Raw genomic sequence first — 17,423 nt, 5'->3', positions numbered from 1 at the left:
TTATTTTCATTATACTGAAGACGTTATAGGCCACATTCTCCATCCCATGCAGGATTTTATAAGTTTCAATTAAATCACCTCTACGTCTTCATTTTTCTAATGTTGTTAGTCCCAGTATCTGGCATCTCTCTTCGTAGTCAAGGTCCCTTAGCTCTGGTACCAGCTTGGTCATCCTTCTTTGTACTGTTTCTAATTCTTGGATATCCTTTTTGAACTATGGTGACCAGCTCTGAACAGCATACTCTAAATGTGGTCTCACCAAAGCACAGTAGAGCGACTTGCATACATCTGCCTCCATGGATGGAAAATTTCTTCTTATCAAACCTACCATCTTATTTACCTCCTTAGCTACCACTGCAACATGTTGTGCTGGCTTTAGGTCCGACGATACCAATACTCAGAAATCTTTCTCCAGCTCTGATGTAATTAGTTCATTTGCCATTCAAATCATAATTAACTCTTGGATTCCTGTGACCCATATGCATTATTGAACATTTCTCTGTGTTAAACTGCAACAACCATTTAGGACTCCAATTCTGCAGTCTCAACAGGTCCCTTTGCATAGCTAGTATATCTTCATCTGAACATGTTTCTTTAAAAATCTTTGCATCATCTGCAAATAGCAGTGATGTACATTCCAATTCCTTGACCACATCATTCACATACATGAGAAATAACACTGGTCCCAACACAGAACCCTTAGGTACACCTGATGTCACTGGCAATTCTAGCGATAATGTTCCTCTGATTTCAACGTGCTGCACTCTATCCATAAGAAAACCCCTTATCCATCTCCACAAATTTCCTCTAATACTGTATGCTTCCAACTTTGTCAGTAAACGTACATGGGGCACAGTATCAAATGCCTTCTTGCAGTCCAAATAAACAACATCCACTGGCACTTGTTGGTCTAAGGCAGATGCTAGATATTCGATGTAAGTTAAAAGATTCATGAACGTACTTCTTCCTTACCGGAAACCATGTTGACTGTCACTAATGAGGTTATTGTTTTCTAGGTGCAACACCATGGCATTCCTAATCATTGTTTCACATATCTTGCACAATGCACATGTCAGAGACACTGGTCTATAATCTAATGGTTGTAATTTATCACCCTTTTTAAAGATTGGAGACACTTTTGCTACTCTCCGATGTAATTGGTAGAACTAATTCTTTGCTACACTCTTTCAAAAGCTTGGGATGGATGCCATCCAGACCCATTGCCTTGTTCTCATTAAGTAACATCAGATGTTTCTCCGCATCTTTGGCAGTCACTTCAATGTCCTCTATCACTGGGCCACCGTACTGTAAGTCAAAATATGGTATATTTGCCGTATTTTCCAGAACAAATACACTCTGAAAGGCTTTATTGAATTCATCCGCAGTTTCTTTGTTCGTCTTCGTTATTTCACCTAGATCGCTCAACACTAAATTCCTCGTCCTTTAAAGTGGTTTTGCTTCTTGCGTAACTCCAAAAGTGTTTAGGATTTGTCTTTATGTCTTCGCACAACTTCCTGTTGAATTCCAGTTTTGCCTGCCTCACTAAATGTGAGTACGTTTGTTCCTCTCCGTTTGGTACTTCATCTTATTAAGTCTGGTTCTCCTTTTTCTGAGTTTCTTCCATGCCTTTTCTTTGGCATATATTTGTTTCTTCACTTCCTTTGTTATCCATTTTGGTCTAATTGTCTTCTCTTCATTTCCCCTTTTTGGTACATTTTTAACAATTACCGTATTCAAGATTGTTACCAGGGTTTCATTCATGTTGTTAGCAGATCCCCCTTCAAATCCACTCTGCCAGTTAACCTCTGATAATTCCCTTTTTATTTCTCCATAATTACCCTTGTGGAAACAAAGCTTAAACTTCAGATTCCCATTATTTACATTTGTCATATGTACATTATCCACCACCAAATCAAATAGTAGTGTGGCATGGTGACTTTTCCTATAGGGGGACAGTACTGTAGATTCACTATATCATTCTCATTTCTTGTGAAGATCAGATCAAGCCTGGTTGGGTTCTCTTGGTCTATATTGTGGGTTGCTTCCCCAACATGTTGCAACTATAACAGTAGCTACCAGGTATTGATATGAGAGGAGACTTTAACTTTAGTGGAATATAATGGGAAAGGAATGAAGTGTACAGCGAGGGTCAGAATGTTATTGATGCACAGAAATTTTTGGATGCTACCGATGACTGCTTTTTGTTGCAACAAAAAGCAGTCATTGGTAGCATCCAAAAATTTCTGTGCATCAATAACATTCTGACCCTCGCTGTACACTTCATTCCTTTCCCATTCTATTCCACTGAAGTTAAAGTCTCCTCTCATATCAATACCTGGTAGCTACTGTTATAGTTACCATTCAATCTTATCATGTCATTTAGCAAATCATTTGATTCCCTATTAGATGCTGGTGGTCTATAAACTACACCTATTAAAATTCGATTTCCTTGCAAAATTGCCTTACGCCACCACACAGCTTCCTCATACACATGATCATTGAGGAAGGAGACACCACTGTGAGTAGAAACTATATTCTTATTTACTAAAATGGCTACACCACCCACCCCCTGGAGCGTTTTGTCCCACTCTGTCTTTGCGGTACACAACATAATAATTTGGATAGAACATTTCCAAAGAATTTATCTTTTCATTCAGTTTGGTTTCAGTTAAACACACAATAGAAGGTCTAATATCACTTAAAAGAGACTGAAACTCTTCTGTTTTATTCTGAATGCCATCAATGTTAGTATACACACATTTAACTTTATCATAGTTGGTGGAACATGTGATGTGAGGGTGAGGCTCATCTAAAAATTTCTATTCACCTTAATTTTAACTACCTTTTCACCATTTTAACTAATTTTAACTTAATTTTAACTTAATTTTAACTACCTTTTCATCCACTTACTGTCACCAACTTTCTGTCTCTCAAGTTCCTCGTTCTTAACTTTCATTTCTTCAACTAGTGATTTCCTTTTTTCCCTGTCCACTTGAGACAAGTCTCTGAATACCTTTATGCCTTTGGTTTCCTCACTTGCAGATTTACTTAGTGTTGGTGTAGCTTGACAAATCCTTCTCGCAATACTCTCATGACATGTTACCACCTTTAACAGTCGGGGCCCTACCACCTTTGATTTGTCCCCTAACCTAATGAATACCACCAACTTCTCTTCCAAACCTCTTGCATCCATCTTCATAGTATCCACAAGTAATTTCATAACATATTCTTTATCATCTTGTTTTCTTTCACTGCCATCTCCTGCCTCAGATTCCTTTATATTCGCAAAAATGACATTATTTACTCTTGAAGATCTGTCCTTCTCTAAAGCGGCCCATACACGATCAATTATATTGCGCAATTTCAATGTCAATACTCTGAATTGACAATGAAATTGCGCAATATAATTGATAGTGTCTGGGCCGCTTAATTCCCAAAATTGCATTATTTTATCAATAGCCTTTGATACTATGTTATCTACCTCTTTCTTTATCTTAACATTCATGGATAGGTCCTGTCTTTCCACTGTTTCGTCAAGCACAGAAATTCTTTGAGAATTTGCTTCTACTCTTTGTCTAATAGGCCCTAACTGCTTCAAAATTTCACCAGATACTAGCTTACAGTGATTAAGGTTGCAATAGTATGACATGTTCTTAAATTTTTTTGCTAATTTACTAAAGCACTTATATTCATCAATACTTATCCCTTCACATGATGTATGTACCCAGTAGTTGCAGTAGTCACAGCAGAGGCCATCACTCCCTCTGCCACGATTGGTACATTTGATGTCACAGTGATCACAAACATCATTTTCCTGTTTGTCACTTCCACCATGATTTGATCCTTGCCTGGTTGTATCACCTATTCCTGGGTTTGTTTCGTTCCCTACTACATCAGAGTCAACTCCAGCCATGATGATATCTTCTTTCCTTCACTCTCAACCTCCCAGTAAAATGATAGGTAAGCAAAATGTGAAGAAACTGATGAAAACTGCAGGAGGAAATTCAGTCATTTCCACACCGTACCGTTCCCTTACCTCAGAACCAAGCAGAAAGAGAAAAAAAACAAAAACAAAATGTATTCTAGTATCACGCAAACACATTTTTTACTTTCAATTTTGCATTTCATATTATTTTGGTACCTCTTTTTTTTTTCAATGGAATGATTTTATAAGGTTATAAAATCAGGATCTATTGGTCAACATGTTTCATGTTCAATATCTGGGTTTGTGTGATTTTGGAATATTACTGAGAAAATGAAACTTAGTGTCAATATTACAGTTAGGAAGGAGAACCCTGTATGGGAGTGTGTTAACTACATAACTCTTTTATGTAATTGGTGATTTAGAAACATTTATGACACCTGTATAGATCCTATTTGATATATTCTATCCCTCTTTTGTGATATTCCATCCCATTAACATTAGTTCATCCCATTAATCATTAGTTCATCCACATTTGGAATATGATGTTTCCGTATGGTCATCGAATCTCATTAAAGACATTGACAGATTGGTAAAAGTACAATGGCAAGTCACAAAACTGATTCCAAATATAGAAAATAAATCATACGAAAATTGGCTATAACACTTGAATCTGTTTTCCCTAAAAAAGCGTAGACTCAGAGGTGACTTGATACAGGTCTTTAAAATGTTTAAGGTAATTGACAACATGAAAAGTGACAATTTTCATACTGAATGAGAATCTGACAAGAACTAATGGTCTCAAACTGTCAAGAAATAGATTTAATTTGGAAGTGGGTAGAAACAACTTCACCAACTGTGTAGTTGATGAATGGAATAAACTTCCTGCAGAGGCAGTGCAATGTAGTTCAGTTCAAAGCTTTAAGAATCATTTAGATAAACATATAAGCAAGATGCTGTAATGCCTGCCATTTATTTTATATTATTTGTTTATTTCTTTGTTATTACTTGTCTGTTTATTATTGTTATTATGATTTTTTGCATCCGACCTAGTTATGGACCAAAAGGTCTCCTGTCGGCATGCTCCTCCTTTGTAATCCTTTGTAAAATGTCGCTTTTACCTATTCAATGCTACATTGTCCTTATGGATACAAGTATTGTTCTTGACACTGAATTACTAGTACTAAAGATAAAAGATTTCTCAAATATCTCTATTGGTCTAAAGAAACGAAGAAAACAAACTGGACAAAACCAAAATATGACCAATATGACGACCAAGAATCGTTCACACAGATAAACTCTTTGGATTGTTTTGTGCACACTGAATATTTTTTGAATATTTTTTTTTTTTTTTTTTTTTTTTTTTTTTAAGGAGAGAACATAGATAATCCGTTCACTTATATCATGATATTTTGCAGGATGTTGTTTGTGGAATCTTTCGTCAGTGGGCATCGCCAGACATGGTGTTTGCAAGCGCCGAATCCCTCAGTAGATGACGTCCTACAACTTCTTCATTGGCGGGAGGTGAGTGCTTCCGTAAACATCGTCATGAGGTAATTAACCACCCCTCTCTGCTCCTCCTCCTCCTCCTCCTGTTAATTCCCAGTATCATAGAAATAGACTTACAGTGCATACATACATATACCAAAGGCTTTCTTCCCCCTTATAAGGGAGGTAGCAAAAAAAAAAAAAAAAAAAAAAGACATAGAAACCACTCCCAACCACTCCATCCCATAGAAACTACTCCCACCCATTCCATCCCTATCACACTCTTCTCCCCTCCACCTTCTTCCCTCCCTCATATCTTGGCACCTCCTGGATGACGGCTCATCCCTGCATCCTGTCCACTGCCCTGGGTCAGAAGCAGTGGAAGCCATAAGAGGGACATATACCAAGGCTTTTTCCCCCTTACAAGGGAGGTAGCCAAAAAGGAAAAGGCATAAAATCATTTCCACCCATTCCATCCCTGAATACACTCCACACCCCTCCACCCTCCCTCTTATCTTAGCACCTCCTGGATGACGGGTCATCCCTGCACTTTGTCCACTGTCCTGGGTCAGAAGCAATGTTGCAAGACACAGCACATCCATAGCAAGGCCGCTTCATTAAATCGGTGACCCCCCCCCCCCCCTCGGTCCCCCCATGCATAAAAGGAGAAGACAGGGAGAAATCCCTTCGGGCTGCGTCAAATTTTCCTCATACTACCTCACCCCCCACCCATTCCACCTCATGCATCACATCATCCATATACAACCATTCTCCATTCACCCCTGTCTTCTGTCCTCTCCCGTCCTTCCTCAACAGACATTCCCCTCGTCCCCAAAGCCCCCTTCACCCCATCCATCCACCTCATCCTAGGACATCCCCTCATGTTCACTCCCTCCACATCTGCCTTCCATACCTCTTTTACTAGTCTTTCTTCACTCATTCTTTCCATGTGTCCAAACCATCCTAATACTCTTTCATCATCTCTATCTCCCAACTCCCTTTCCACCCCTGTTCTCCTCCTCACCTCCTCATTTCTCACTCTATCTAGCCTAGTAACCCCCATCATACTTCTCAGACACCTCATCTCAAACACATTCAAACTCCTTCTCTCTTCCTCTCTTATGTTCCATGTTTCTGCCCCATACAGTGCTGCATACAATAATATAAATTAATAATGATAATAATAATACATATACCAAAGGCTTTTCCCCCCTTACATGGGGGGTAGCCAAAAAGAGGCCTTCTCATCCATGAATATTTCTGGAGTGAATTATATTTATTTATTATTATTATTATTATTATTATTGTTATTATTATTATTATTATTTTTTGTATGTATATATATATATATATATATAATATATATATATATATATATATATATATTTATATATATATATGTATATATATATATTTATAATAATAATAATAAGGATAAATAAATGAATGAAATTCACTCCAGAAATATTGATGGATGAGTAGGCCTAAAGTCTTGATAGTTTCTGTTAGGCTATGGTTTTCCAGTAAGTGACATTATTATTATAATAATTATTATTGTTGTGATGCATGAGGTGGAATGAGTGGGGGGATGGGGGGTGAGGTAGTATGTGTGAGCAAAATTTGACGCAGCCCGAAGGAATTTCTTCCCATCATCTCCTTTTCTGCATGGGGGGACGGAGAGGGGGGGTTCGCTGAATTAATGAAGCGGCCTTGCTATGGATGTGCTGTGCCTTGCGACACTGCCTCTGACCCAGGGCAGTGGACAGGGTGCAGGGATGACCCGTCATCCAGGAGGTGCTAAGATGGGAGGGAGGGTGGAGGGGTGTGGAGTGTATTCAGGGATGGAATGAGTGGGAATGATTTTATGCCCTTTTCTTTTTGGCTACCTCCCTTGTAAGGGAGGAAAAAGCCTTTTTTATATGTATGTATTATTATTTTATTTATTTTGTTTTTTGAGTGTGTGAATGATATTTTGACGCGGCCTGAACAGATTTCTCCGTCTTCCCTTTTTCTATTTTACATTCTATATGCTACAGAAGCTCACTGGCTAAGCGGGTTAGGGTGTCGTTACTTGCGGTGAAGGTCAAGGGGGATGGCAGTTCGAACCCTGCCTGTGGCGAAGCTGAACCAAGGGCATGGTTTGTTAAATTCCACGCTACAAATTCCTCTGTGAGGGGCACTGTAGTAACCATCTGATAGGGGGGAGTTTGTGACGTTAAACCACATCGTCATTCTCTTTTTCTGCATGAGGAGATGGAGAGATGGGGTTGCTGATTAACCCCTTCCATACGGTGCCGCACACGTAGGCGTCATGGACTTAGATCTCGGTGGCAGCAACCAATGCCAGCCGTACGACGTGTCGTAATAATACTCGCATCATAAAATATAGTCACCGCTTATATCGATCGTTCTCTCTTCACCCGTGAATTTAGATAACCATAGAAAATGCGATTACAAAAGAATTAGAAAGAATGTCATTATGGAGGGGCGACTACAATAAATATAATCAAGACGCCGATATGGCAGCCTCGCGAATACACTCGCTCCCCATGACGCCTACGTGTGCGGCACCGTATGGAAGGGGTTAAGGGGGTACGCGACACCTAGGGGTCATTTTCTAAACTATTTAGAGTAAAGAGCTGAAACTTCTCAGGTAAATAGGTATCCATGTTGCCTACATTTTAGGTGAAACAGAATGATGTATGTACACATGTACATATACCAGCATCATAATACGTGGACCAATTTGTTTTATATTTTGGGTATGATTAGTCAGTAGGCACACCTAGGGCCGGTCATTGAGTAATTGAACAATTTCCTTTATACTTTTGCATACAGGCATTTCAATTTTAATGTCCGGCAAAAATCGTGAAAAATTACATTTTTTGTGGTATTGTTTCCATTATTACTCCTAACTCTTTCATTTTATTCAAAATATTTGAATGACCGGCCCTGGCAGTTACTAAATGTAATATTTCCTGTAAGTTTCATCTAAATCTGATGTATTTTAGATTTTTTATGATTAAAAAAAAGTTTAAAAAATATCGAACGGAGATATGGTGACTTGAAATATAAATATATCTGTAACTTGCTTATAGTTTCACCAATTTGACTGATTTTTTCATGGCTTAATTCTTATTATATAATGGATAAGTACAGTAAAAATCATCAACATATTTTGATTATAAGTACTTTAACCCCTTCCATACGGTGCCGCACACGTAGGCGTCATGGACTTAGATCTCGGTGGCAGCAGCCAATGCCAGCCGTACGACGTGTCGTAATAATACTCGCATCATGAAATATAGTCACCGCTTATATCGATCGTTCTCTCTTCACCCGTGAATTTTGATAACCATAGAAAATGCGATTACAAAAGAATTAGAAAGAATGTCATTATGGAGGGGCGACTACAATAAATATAATCAAGACGCCGATATGGCAGCCTCGCGAATACACTCGCTCCCCATGACGCCTACGTGTGCGGCACCGTATGGAAGGGGTTAAATAATGAAAAACTAAAGTATAAGTATATCACAGTAGTGGCGACGCACAGACAACACCATCATATAATTTGGTTTTTTGCACATTTGTCGGTTTCTTCATATGAAACCTCACTGCTGGGGGTCTTTGGGGTATCTAAATCATTGGAAAGAGGTTTATTTTAACCCCTTCCATACGGTGCCGCACATGTAGGCGTCATGAGGAGCAAGTGGATTCGCGACGCTGCCATATCGGCGTCTTGATTTGTAAGATTCCTTCCGCCCACGGACGATTTCTTTCAAGGAACAACGGGCCTCCTTACACGGGCCTCCTCAAGCCCCTATGAGGCCCATCGAAAAGAACGACTCATTCACCGCGTGGACCCAGCTGCGCATCAGAGGTCACCTTGTGACCTCCTCTCCATAGATCTTTCAAGATCACCAACAAACATGAGAACTCGCTCAATCCAGGGTCAGAGTTCACACCTACGGCTCTGGCTCCCCTCTGGCACCTCAAGACATTCTATTGGCTGCCCTTCTCGGGGGGCACGCCCTTTTTTTAATATTATTGGCTGCCTTCTTATGGGCACGCCCATTTCTTAATTAGATTAAGTTTAGCTAGGAAAATCTGGCACCTCGAAAGTTGACTTCGGGACTGCCAGACGAAGATTGTATCAGATCAGGCTCACCCCAATAAACCGGAAAAACCTATCCGCGTTTTCCACCAAAACCCCCTCCAACAAGTGGTGGCAGCTAGTGGATTTCGAACTCTACATACGAAGGCAAGACGAACTCTACAGCCGTGAACATCGAAGCAGCTAGTGGATTTCGAACTCTAATCCATATCTACAAGCAACCAGCGAAAGCACGCTAAGCACCGACGTCTAGGCCATCGCCAATCAACCCACTCGACACCGAAGACAACATTTAACATTCTTCGAGCTTCGCCACCTCCACCAACAGCTGCCCAACAGACTTCCCTTCTCCACCACGCCCTCCAACTCGAGCGACGAGAACTACGCTACAACCAGCTGCCCATCGAGCGACGAGAGACTCCGTCACTGACGCCAGCTGCACATTAACGCGGTACCTTTCTGCAACTGCCTGCCTGAACGACCGACCTTCGCCGCTGTTTCCAGCTGCTCAACAGCTACGTCAAGAAGACACGTATAGCTCCTACAAGCCCCTTCTTTTATTTTTATTTTCTCAAAGTAATACTTGGGAATTGTATACAGTGCTCCTTTACCCATACATTCTGATATTTCAACAGAGCACTAACCTTTACCTACATTACAGCACTTCCGTGAACGCAGGATCCTCTCACAACTCCCCATCACCCTTTCTCCCATCACCCTGTGCGCGACCACAACCGCCCATCACCCGTTCCCTCCATACGTCAACTTGGGTAAGTAGATATATTTCCGTTTTATAAGTCCACCTAGTGCAACAGGATCTCTTTAATTTTTTTTTCGTAAATGCAACATAGTGACCACCACACTTACAGACCCGTTACACGTAGCCAATCGGCACAGATCCCGCAAGACATGGATGACCAACAACAACAACAACAACAACAACTACAACAGCGACAGGCTAGCTCCTCGGGACAAGGTGCAACTGCCGCGCCTACCCAAAATCTCGTTACATTAATCAAAGACGAGTCGACTCTCCCTTTGTTTAATGGTAAGAATATACCAGTGCACAATTTCCTGACAGAAGTGGACGCTGAAATTGCACGTAGAGGCGCCACAGATGACAAAACAAAAATATCCATCTTGACGTCTAGGATTGACAAACATGGCACATTAGCAGGATTCATAATCCACGCTGACGCTTTCATCGAAATAAACACATACGCAGAATTCGTGGACGAGTTCAAGAAGGCCTTTGATATTTTTGAACCGCTTGGTGCCTTCTCAACCATTTATTCTGTAGGGAAAGAGTTAAATCACCCACCTTACCAACATAAGGATCAATCAGTGAGTGTAGCAACCTCAGTAAAAACCAAATTAAGAGAAGATCTTGTTAACAGTCAATGGGTAACAAACGGCATGATGAGTGTGGAATATGTCGTATCCATGGTTGCCTACCTGGTTTTTATCTCTAAATTGCACCCAGAGACGTTGCGACGTGTAGGGACTTCCGCTTTCAAACCGGATATGAAATTATCGAGATTCGCTAGACAATTTCCTGACTCGGACAAGGTGACCGAGGAAATAGAAAGCCAGACTACACCTATTACACGAAACCACATGATAGCCCAGGTAACACAGGCCACTCCCCCTATCACGAGATCAAGACATACATCTCGCACACGTCATCAGTCACGTCACAGGTCCCCCTCAAGGACACGAAAGTTTTGCAACTATTGCCGGAAAGTAGGACACACAGACGATATATGTTATCGTAAATTCCCCTCAACGCCCAACAAACACTGCAGTTATCATGGAAGATGTTTTCACTCATCAGACAGATGTAGAGTCTTACGTTCACAATCCCCACACAACCGAGGATCAACCCACTCTGCCAGGTATTCACGTAACTCATCCCCGACATACTCGCGTCATGCATCTCCTGTGAGACATACACGCCACTCCTCCCCTGGTAACCTGTCACATAACTCATCATCTACCTGACTCCTCAGTAAGAAACCGAAAGGCCTGTCAAGATCAGATAACCCTTACACTGACATACATACGTCCATGTTGCCAGTTCACACACTTAACGTATCAGATACATCTCCTACATTAACCTTCAACGCCACGACTGGAAAAACCAAATTGAAAGTTTTTCTTGACACAGGTTCCCCAGTGAACATTATGTCTGTCAATAGTTTTAATAAACTACGCACCCAAACAAAGCGAGTGACTATTCTAGAACCACCAGATGTCAATTTGTGCAATGTGGATGGGATTCCTTTCCCCATCAGTGGAAAATTTTCTTTAGACATTAGCTTCAAGAATGAGTGCCCATCCATTACAGTTCCTACTTATGTAGCAGATGTTCATTTCCCTGCTGATGTCCTCATAGGCTTAAACTTGATGAAGCAGCATAATATTATTATATATCCTGCTCAGCATGGCATCATTTATGCAAACCATTTCCTCCCAGCATTGCCTTCAGCAATTTCCCCTACTGTCAACCACCTCAAGGTGACCGAACAGGAAAAGCCCAAGTTAAGTTCAAGTAATTTTAGCCAAAATAGTCAAACCAACTCTGTTAATGACGACACCTACAAACAGACACATGCACATGACTCTCAACCCTCCATTCCATTACCAACGATAGGAAGATGTTCTAAGCGTAACAGGCGCGCGCTATCTTCTCATAGGTCTAAATCTGCTAAGAGACAGACAAAACAACAAGTGAAAGCCAGTGATCTTTTGCCAGCGGAAGCAAATTTCTTGCCCCTCTTAGAGGAATTCAACACACAATCCGCACCAGTCTCTCAAGTGTTATCGACTTTCCGACATTCTCACGCAGTACTTATCAGTCCAAAGACACTGTTCCCTCGTGAGTACACACGCATACATATACGAGTCTTCCAAGCACCAGACACCGATGTACTCTGTATGCCAGAAACTTGCCGCGTAAAGGGTATCTCTCTGTTCTCAGCCATCAGCTCTACTTCCAGAAGAGGTCACACTTGCATTATTATTGCAAATAATAGCAACGCCCCCCTCCACCTCACACTTGGCACAAACATCTGTGATTTCCAAATTTACCCTTCTCGTATCAAAATCATGGATAACGAGCTCCCAACTTCTCAAGTTTGTGCCACAGTTCCCAATGTGCAAGCAGCACAGGAACCTATTAACGTATCTCACCTTAACTCAATTGATTTCCCTGATGCACAAGCAGACTTGCTTGCACTTTGCAACAAGTTCAGACAGACCATTGCAACGGAAGGTGAACCCCTTGGAGTCACTAATATAATTCAACATCATATACCCCTTCGTGAGAACTCTAAACCATGTTACATTCCCGCATACAGACTACCGCACTCTAAACGCATGATAGTGGATTCACTGATTAAAGACATGATTGCACAGGACGTAATTGAAACGTCGATTAGCGAGTGGAATTTTCCACTCTTTGTAGTGCCCAAGCAGGACGGGTCTTTTCGACCTGTAGTGGATTTCAGAGAGTTAAATAAACTCATCATTCCTGACCGACACCCTATTCCCTGCTAAACGACCTCCTCCACTCTGTTGGTGAAAACAATGTAGTTTTCACCACCTTAGACCTTATGTCGGGATATTTCCAGATCCCCCTTGCTCCAGAGTCGAGGCCTCTGACAGCTTTTAGCACACCCACAGGACACTATCAATTTAAACGACTCGCCATGGGTCTCATTTCAGCCCCTTCAGTATTCACACGCCTCATGCATCAAGTACTTAATGGTCTCATTGGTGATTCTGTTTTCATGTATCTTGACGATGTCATAATAGCTTCCAAATCCATTGACGAACATCTACACACTCTACACAATGTGTTCTCGCGGCTAGAACAAGCAGGTCTCAAATTGAAACTTAAGAAGTGTTCCTTCCTTCAGAAGGAAATACGTTTCTTAGGACACGTCCTAAATTCCAAAGGAATATTAACTTCGCAGGACAAGGTCAAGGCAGTCACTGAATTCCCACGTCCTACTTCCGTAGATCACGTACGTTCATTCCTTGGTCTATCAGGATTTTACAGACGTTACATTCAAGGTTACGCTAGTGTAGCAGCACCTTTGACGTCACTCCTTAAGAAAGACATACCCTTCATTTGGACACCTGACCAAGAGAAAGCCTTTACTGACTTAAAGAAAGCCTTAACCACAGCTCCTGTCCTTGCATTCCCAGATCACAAGTTTCCCTTCACAATTTACACAGATGCCTCATATTCCGGTCTAGGCGCTGTTCTCATGCAAGAACACAACTCAAAACTCAGACCTATTGCTTATGCGAGCCGCACTCTTAACAAGCACGAACGTAATTACTCAGTCACAGAAATAGAAGCCTTAGCAGTGATATACGCCCTCAAGCATTTCAAAGACATTATCCTCGGGTACGAAATACACATATACACAGACCATCAACCAATCTTACATTTGTTTAAAGGGAAAAATCTATCAGGAAAACTTGCCCGATGGTTTCTCACCATCCAAGAATACATGCCTACCTTCCATTTTGTCCATGGGAAAGCCAATCAGGTGGCAGACGCTCTTAGTCGACACATTGCAACCGTCATTCCAGTCCCTATTTCAACTAATATTACACAAGCACGCATAGCAGCAGCTCAGAGATCAGACCCTCTTTGGAAACGTGTCATATATTTCCTCGAATCTGCAGACACAGGTGACACTGACAATTTCCCCCCAGACATTGACAACTACACACTAGTTGATGACATTCTCTATCATAAAACAACATTAACAAACAAACAGGAACCCAACAGATCGGTCCTCCAACTAGTAGTTCCTACAGAGCTCATTCCAGAAGTTTTAAAACTTCTACACGATTCCCCGATTGCTGCACATCCTGGCAAAGATAAATGTGTTACTCAGGCTAGACTACATTATTTTTGGTTAACTATGCGTAAGGACATACACAACCACATCGACTCCTGTCATTCTTGTGCGAGTCACAAAGGTCACATTAGCGGTCATGTTCCAATTCTAAATTACCCTACACCTTCAAAACCCTTCGACACAGTAGCTGTCGATCTCCTTAAGTTACCTCTTACACCAAATGGTAACAGATACCTTTTTGTCTGTGTCGACCACTTTTCTAGATTCTGTATTCTTGCACCCGTACCACACAAGACAGCACAGCACGTTGCAAAGACAATTATTGACAACCTCATATGCCCATATACGACACCCAAAACTCTAATCTCTGACAACGGCAGTGAGTTTAACAATGAGATTCTTTCGAACATCTGCGAGTATTTCCAAATCAATAAATGTAATACTACTGCTTATCATCCTAGTTCAAATGGCCTCGTTGAGCGCCAAAATAGAAAGATTCTCAATGTTATCAGACATCTTGCTTCTGACATTCAACCCTCCTGGGATGAACATGTTCCCATGATTCAAGCGTGTCTAAATTCTGCAATAAATAAATCAATATCAGAGTCACCTCATTTTGTTCTTTTTGGTTCAGACAAACAGCTCCCTTATGATCTTCTCCTTTCAGATCTACCTCCAATCTATAATTTCAATGACCTTGTGAAAGTTAAAGTAGCAAATTTTAATCACCTTTTCAAAAGAATACATAATTCTCTCCATCTAACCAAGGACGAAATGGTCCGTTTGCACAACAAATCAGCCAGAACTGACACCTTTGATATTGGAGACATTGTTTACACTCTTAACCACACACCTACCTCTAAGCTTTCAGCAAAATTCTCAGGTCCCTATCGTATCCTTGACCACGAATCCAACAATAAAGTAAAGGCACTCAGTTTGCAAACTAGGACAGAGACTCTGTTGCATAAAGATCACATAAAAAAGGTTCCTCGTGGCTTAGACATAGAAGATGTTAATTCCCCAACTACCTCAATTCAGGATAGAGACGACAGCTCACGAACCGTCTCGCAAACCCCGCCAGTACCATTTTTCCATTATAATCTACGTAACAGAGCCACGCCTTCATAAATGTATATTCCTTGTATAGGTGAACGGAAACAATATCTACTTTCCAATATTCTTAATTTTAAGCTCTCTTATTTTTCATATATTTTATTCTTGTATATAATCCTAATGCCAAGGCCGTGTTAAGGACCTTGCCTTGTGTTTTGTTCTTGTTTCTCTGTGTGTACAGTCACCGGGACGGTGACAATAGCGTGGCCGAGCATTGTAAGATTCCTTCCGCCCACGGACGATTTCTTTCAAGGAACAACGGGCCTCCTTACACGGGCCTCCTCAAGCCCCTATGAGGCCCATCGAAAAGAACGACTCATTCACCGCGTGGACCCAGCTGCGCATCAGAGGTCACCTTGTGACCTCCTCTCCATAGATCTTTCAAGATCACCAACAAACATGAGAACTCGCTCAATCCAGGGTCAGAGTTCACACCTACGGCTCTGGCTCCCCTCTGGCACCTCAAGACATTCTATTGGCTGCCCTTCTCGGGGGGCACGCCCTTTTTTTAATATTATTGGCTGCCTTCTTATGGGCACGCCCATTTCTTAATTAGATTAAGTTTAGCTAGGAAAATCTGGCACCTCGAAAGTTGACTTCGGGACTGCCAGACGAAGATTGTATCAGATCAGGCTCACCCCAATAAACCGGAAAAACCTATCCGCGTTTTCCACCAAAACCCCCTCCAACAGATTATATTTATTGTAGTCGCCCCTGTGTTTTTACATTCTCCCAAATGCGCCCTGAATCCCATTCTCTGTGGTTTTCAAAATTCGTGGGTGAAAGAGAGAACGATCGATATAAGCGGTGACTATATTTTATGATGCGAGTATTATTACGACACGTCATACGGCTGGCATTGGCTGCTGCCCGCGAGATTTAAGTCCCGTACTGAAGTGGTTAACCAGCAGTGGGTGCCTTTGGAAGTGAATCCTCTCTTACTCCACGAACCATCAATAGTAACTTCGGTAAAGTTGGGTTTTCCTTTCCTAATGCTGCATGTACATGTTCCCTTGTTTTTTCCAAGAGTTCCTCATACTTCTTTATGCTGGTCTCTATAATATGATGGCAAAGTTTACTAAACGTCTTGTGATGTATCATTTTCATGTTCATTGCCATGCACATTTTCTGTACTGCAACATCCCCACAGAGTAAGCCGGCCTCCACAACTCTGTTATGTATTTCATAACTTTCATTTCTACCGCCTGGTGAAGTACACCATTTGCTCTTTTCAGAGCACAACTTTCATTCTGCCTGAAATGTTTTCACCATTCTACATTCTCCTATCACTTCAACATACATCTCACCACACTGGCATCTAACAAGCGAATTTATCCACGGCAAAAAACTGCTCTTCTCCACAATCATAAATTCACATTCATTCTTATCTCCCCTCTGTACAATTTCATAACTAATATCTAATTTTCTTGCTGTATTCGAGATGAATAAAGTACTTCATGGTGTAGAACCGGGCTACATATGTTGAGAGAGGTGGAAGTGAGGGCAGTGGTGGAGTGAGAGGTGGTAGGTCTAGGCTAGTCATCTTTGGCTGTTTGCCATCTTTAACTGTTGTTTTTTTGTCATTGTAGATGTTCTTTTTGCTACCCTTGATGACTGTACTAATGAGTAATATGTACTAGCTAAGGTAATATATTGCCAGGAGAGCTCATGAGACATGCGTACTTTTTTTTTTCAAAGCTAGTAGGTAACTGACGTCCAGCTGAGCCCTTCCCCTCCACCCTCATACTGGCCGTTGAAGCATTGGGCAAGCGTAAATTCAATCGAATTTCAACGTTATTCGATGCGCTTGAAGGTCCTAAGTGGCACGCCCCCCTCTAGTGTGGGTTGCGCCTTTAACTCCGTCCATTTAAACCCCCGCCCAAGACATTTAAATTGCGCGCCG

General features: G+C 41.3%; 1 protein-coding gene across 3 annotated transcripts in view; it reads left to right on the top strand.

The window, feature by feature from the left end:
• Positions 1-17,423, top strand: part of LOC143031156 (splicing regulator SDE2) — a 42,454-nt gene that overhangs the window by 989 nt on the left and 24,042 nt on the right. For 2 of the 3 annotated variants that reach the window (XM_076194673.1, XM_076194672.1), the window contains exon 2: positions 5,341-5,446. In XM_076194673.1, the coding sequence (XP_076050788.1) occupies positions 5,342-5,446 (105 nt within the window). In that variant the 5' untranslated portion in view covers position 5,341. Of the gene's footprint in view, positions 1-1,200; positions 1,308-5,340; positions 5,447-17,423 lie in introns of those variants that run through there. The other variant, XM_076194671.1, reaches the window with a different exon arrangement.

The sequence above is a fragment of the Oratosquilla oratoria genome, chromosome 12 (genome assembly GCF_046742065.1).
Source record: "Oratosquilla oratoria isolate Oo_2021 chromosome 12, ASM4674206v1, whole genome shotgun sequence".
NCBI lineage: Eukaryota > Metazoa > Arthropoda > Malacostraca > Stomatopoda > Squillidae > Oratosquilla > Oratosquilla oratoria.
This window is presented reverse-complemented; position numbering and strand designations above follow the sequence as displayed.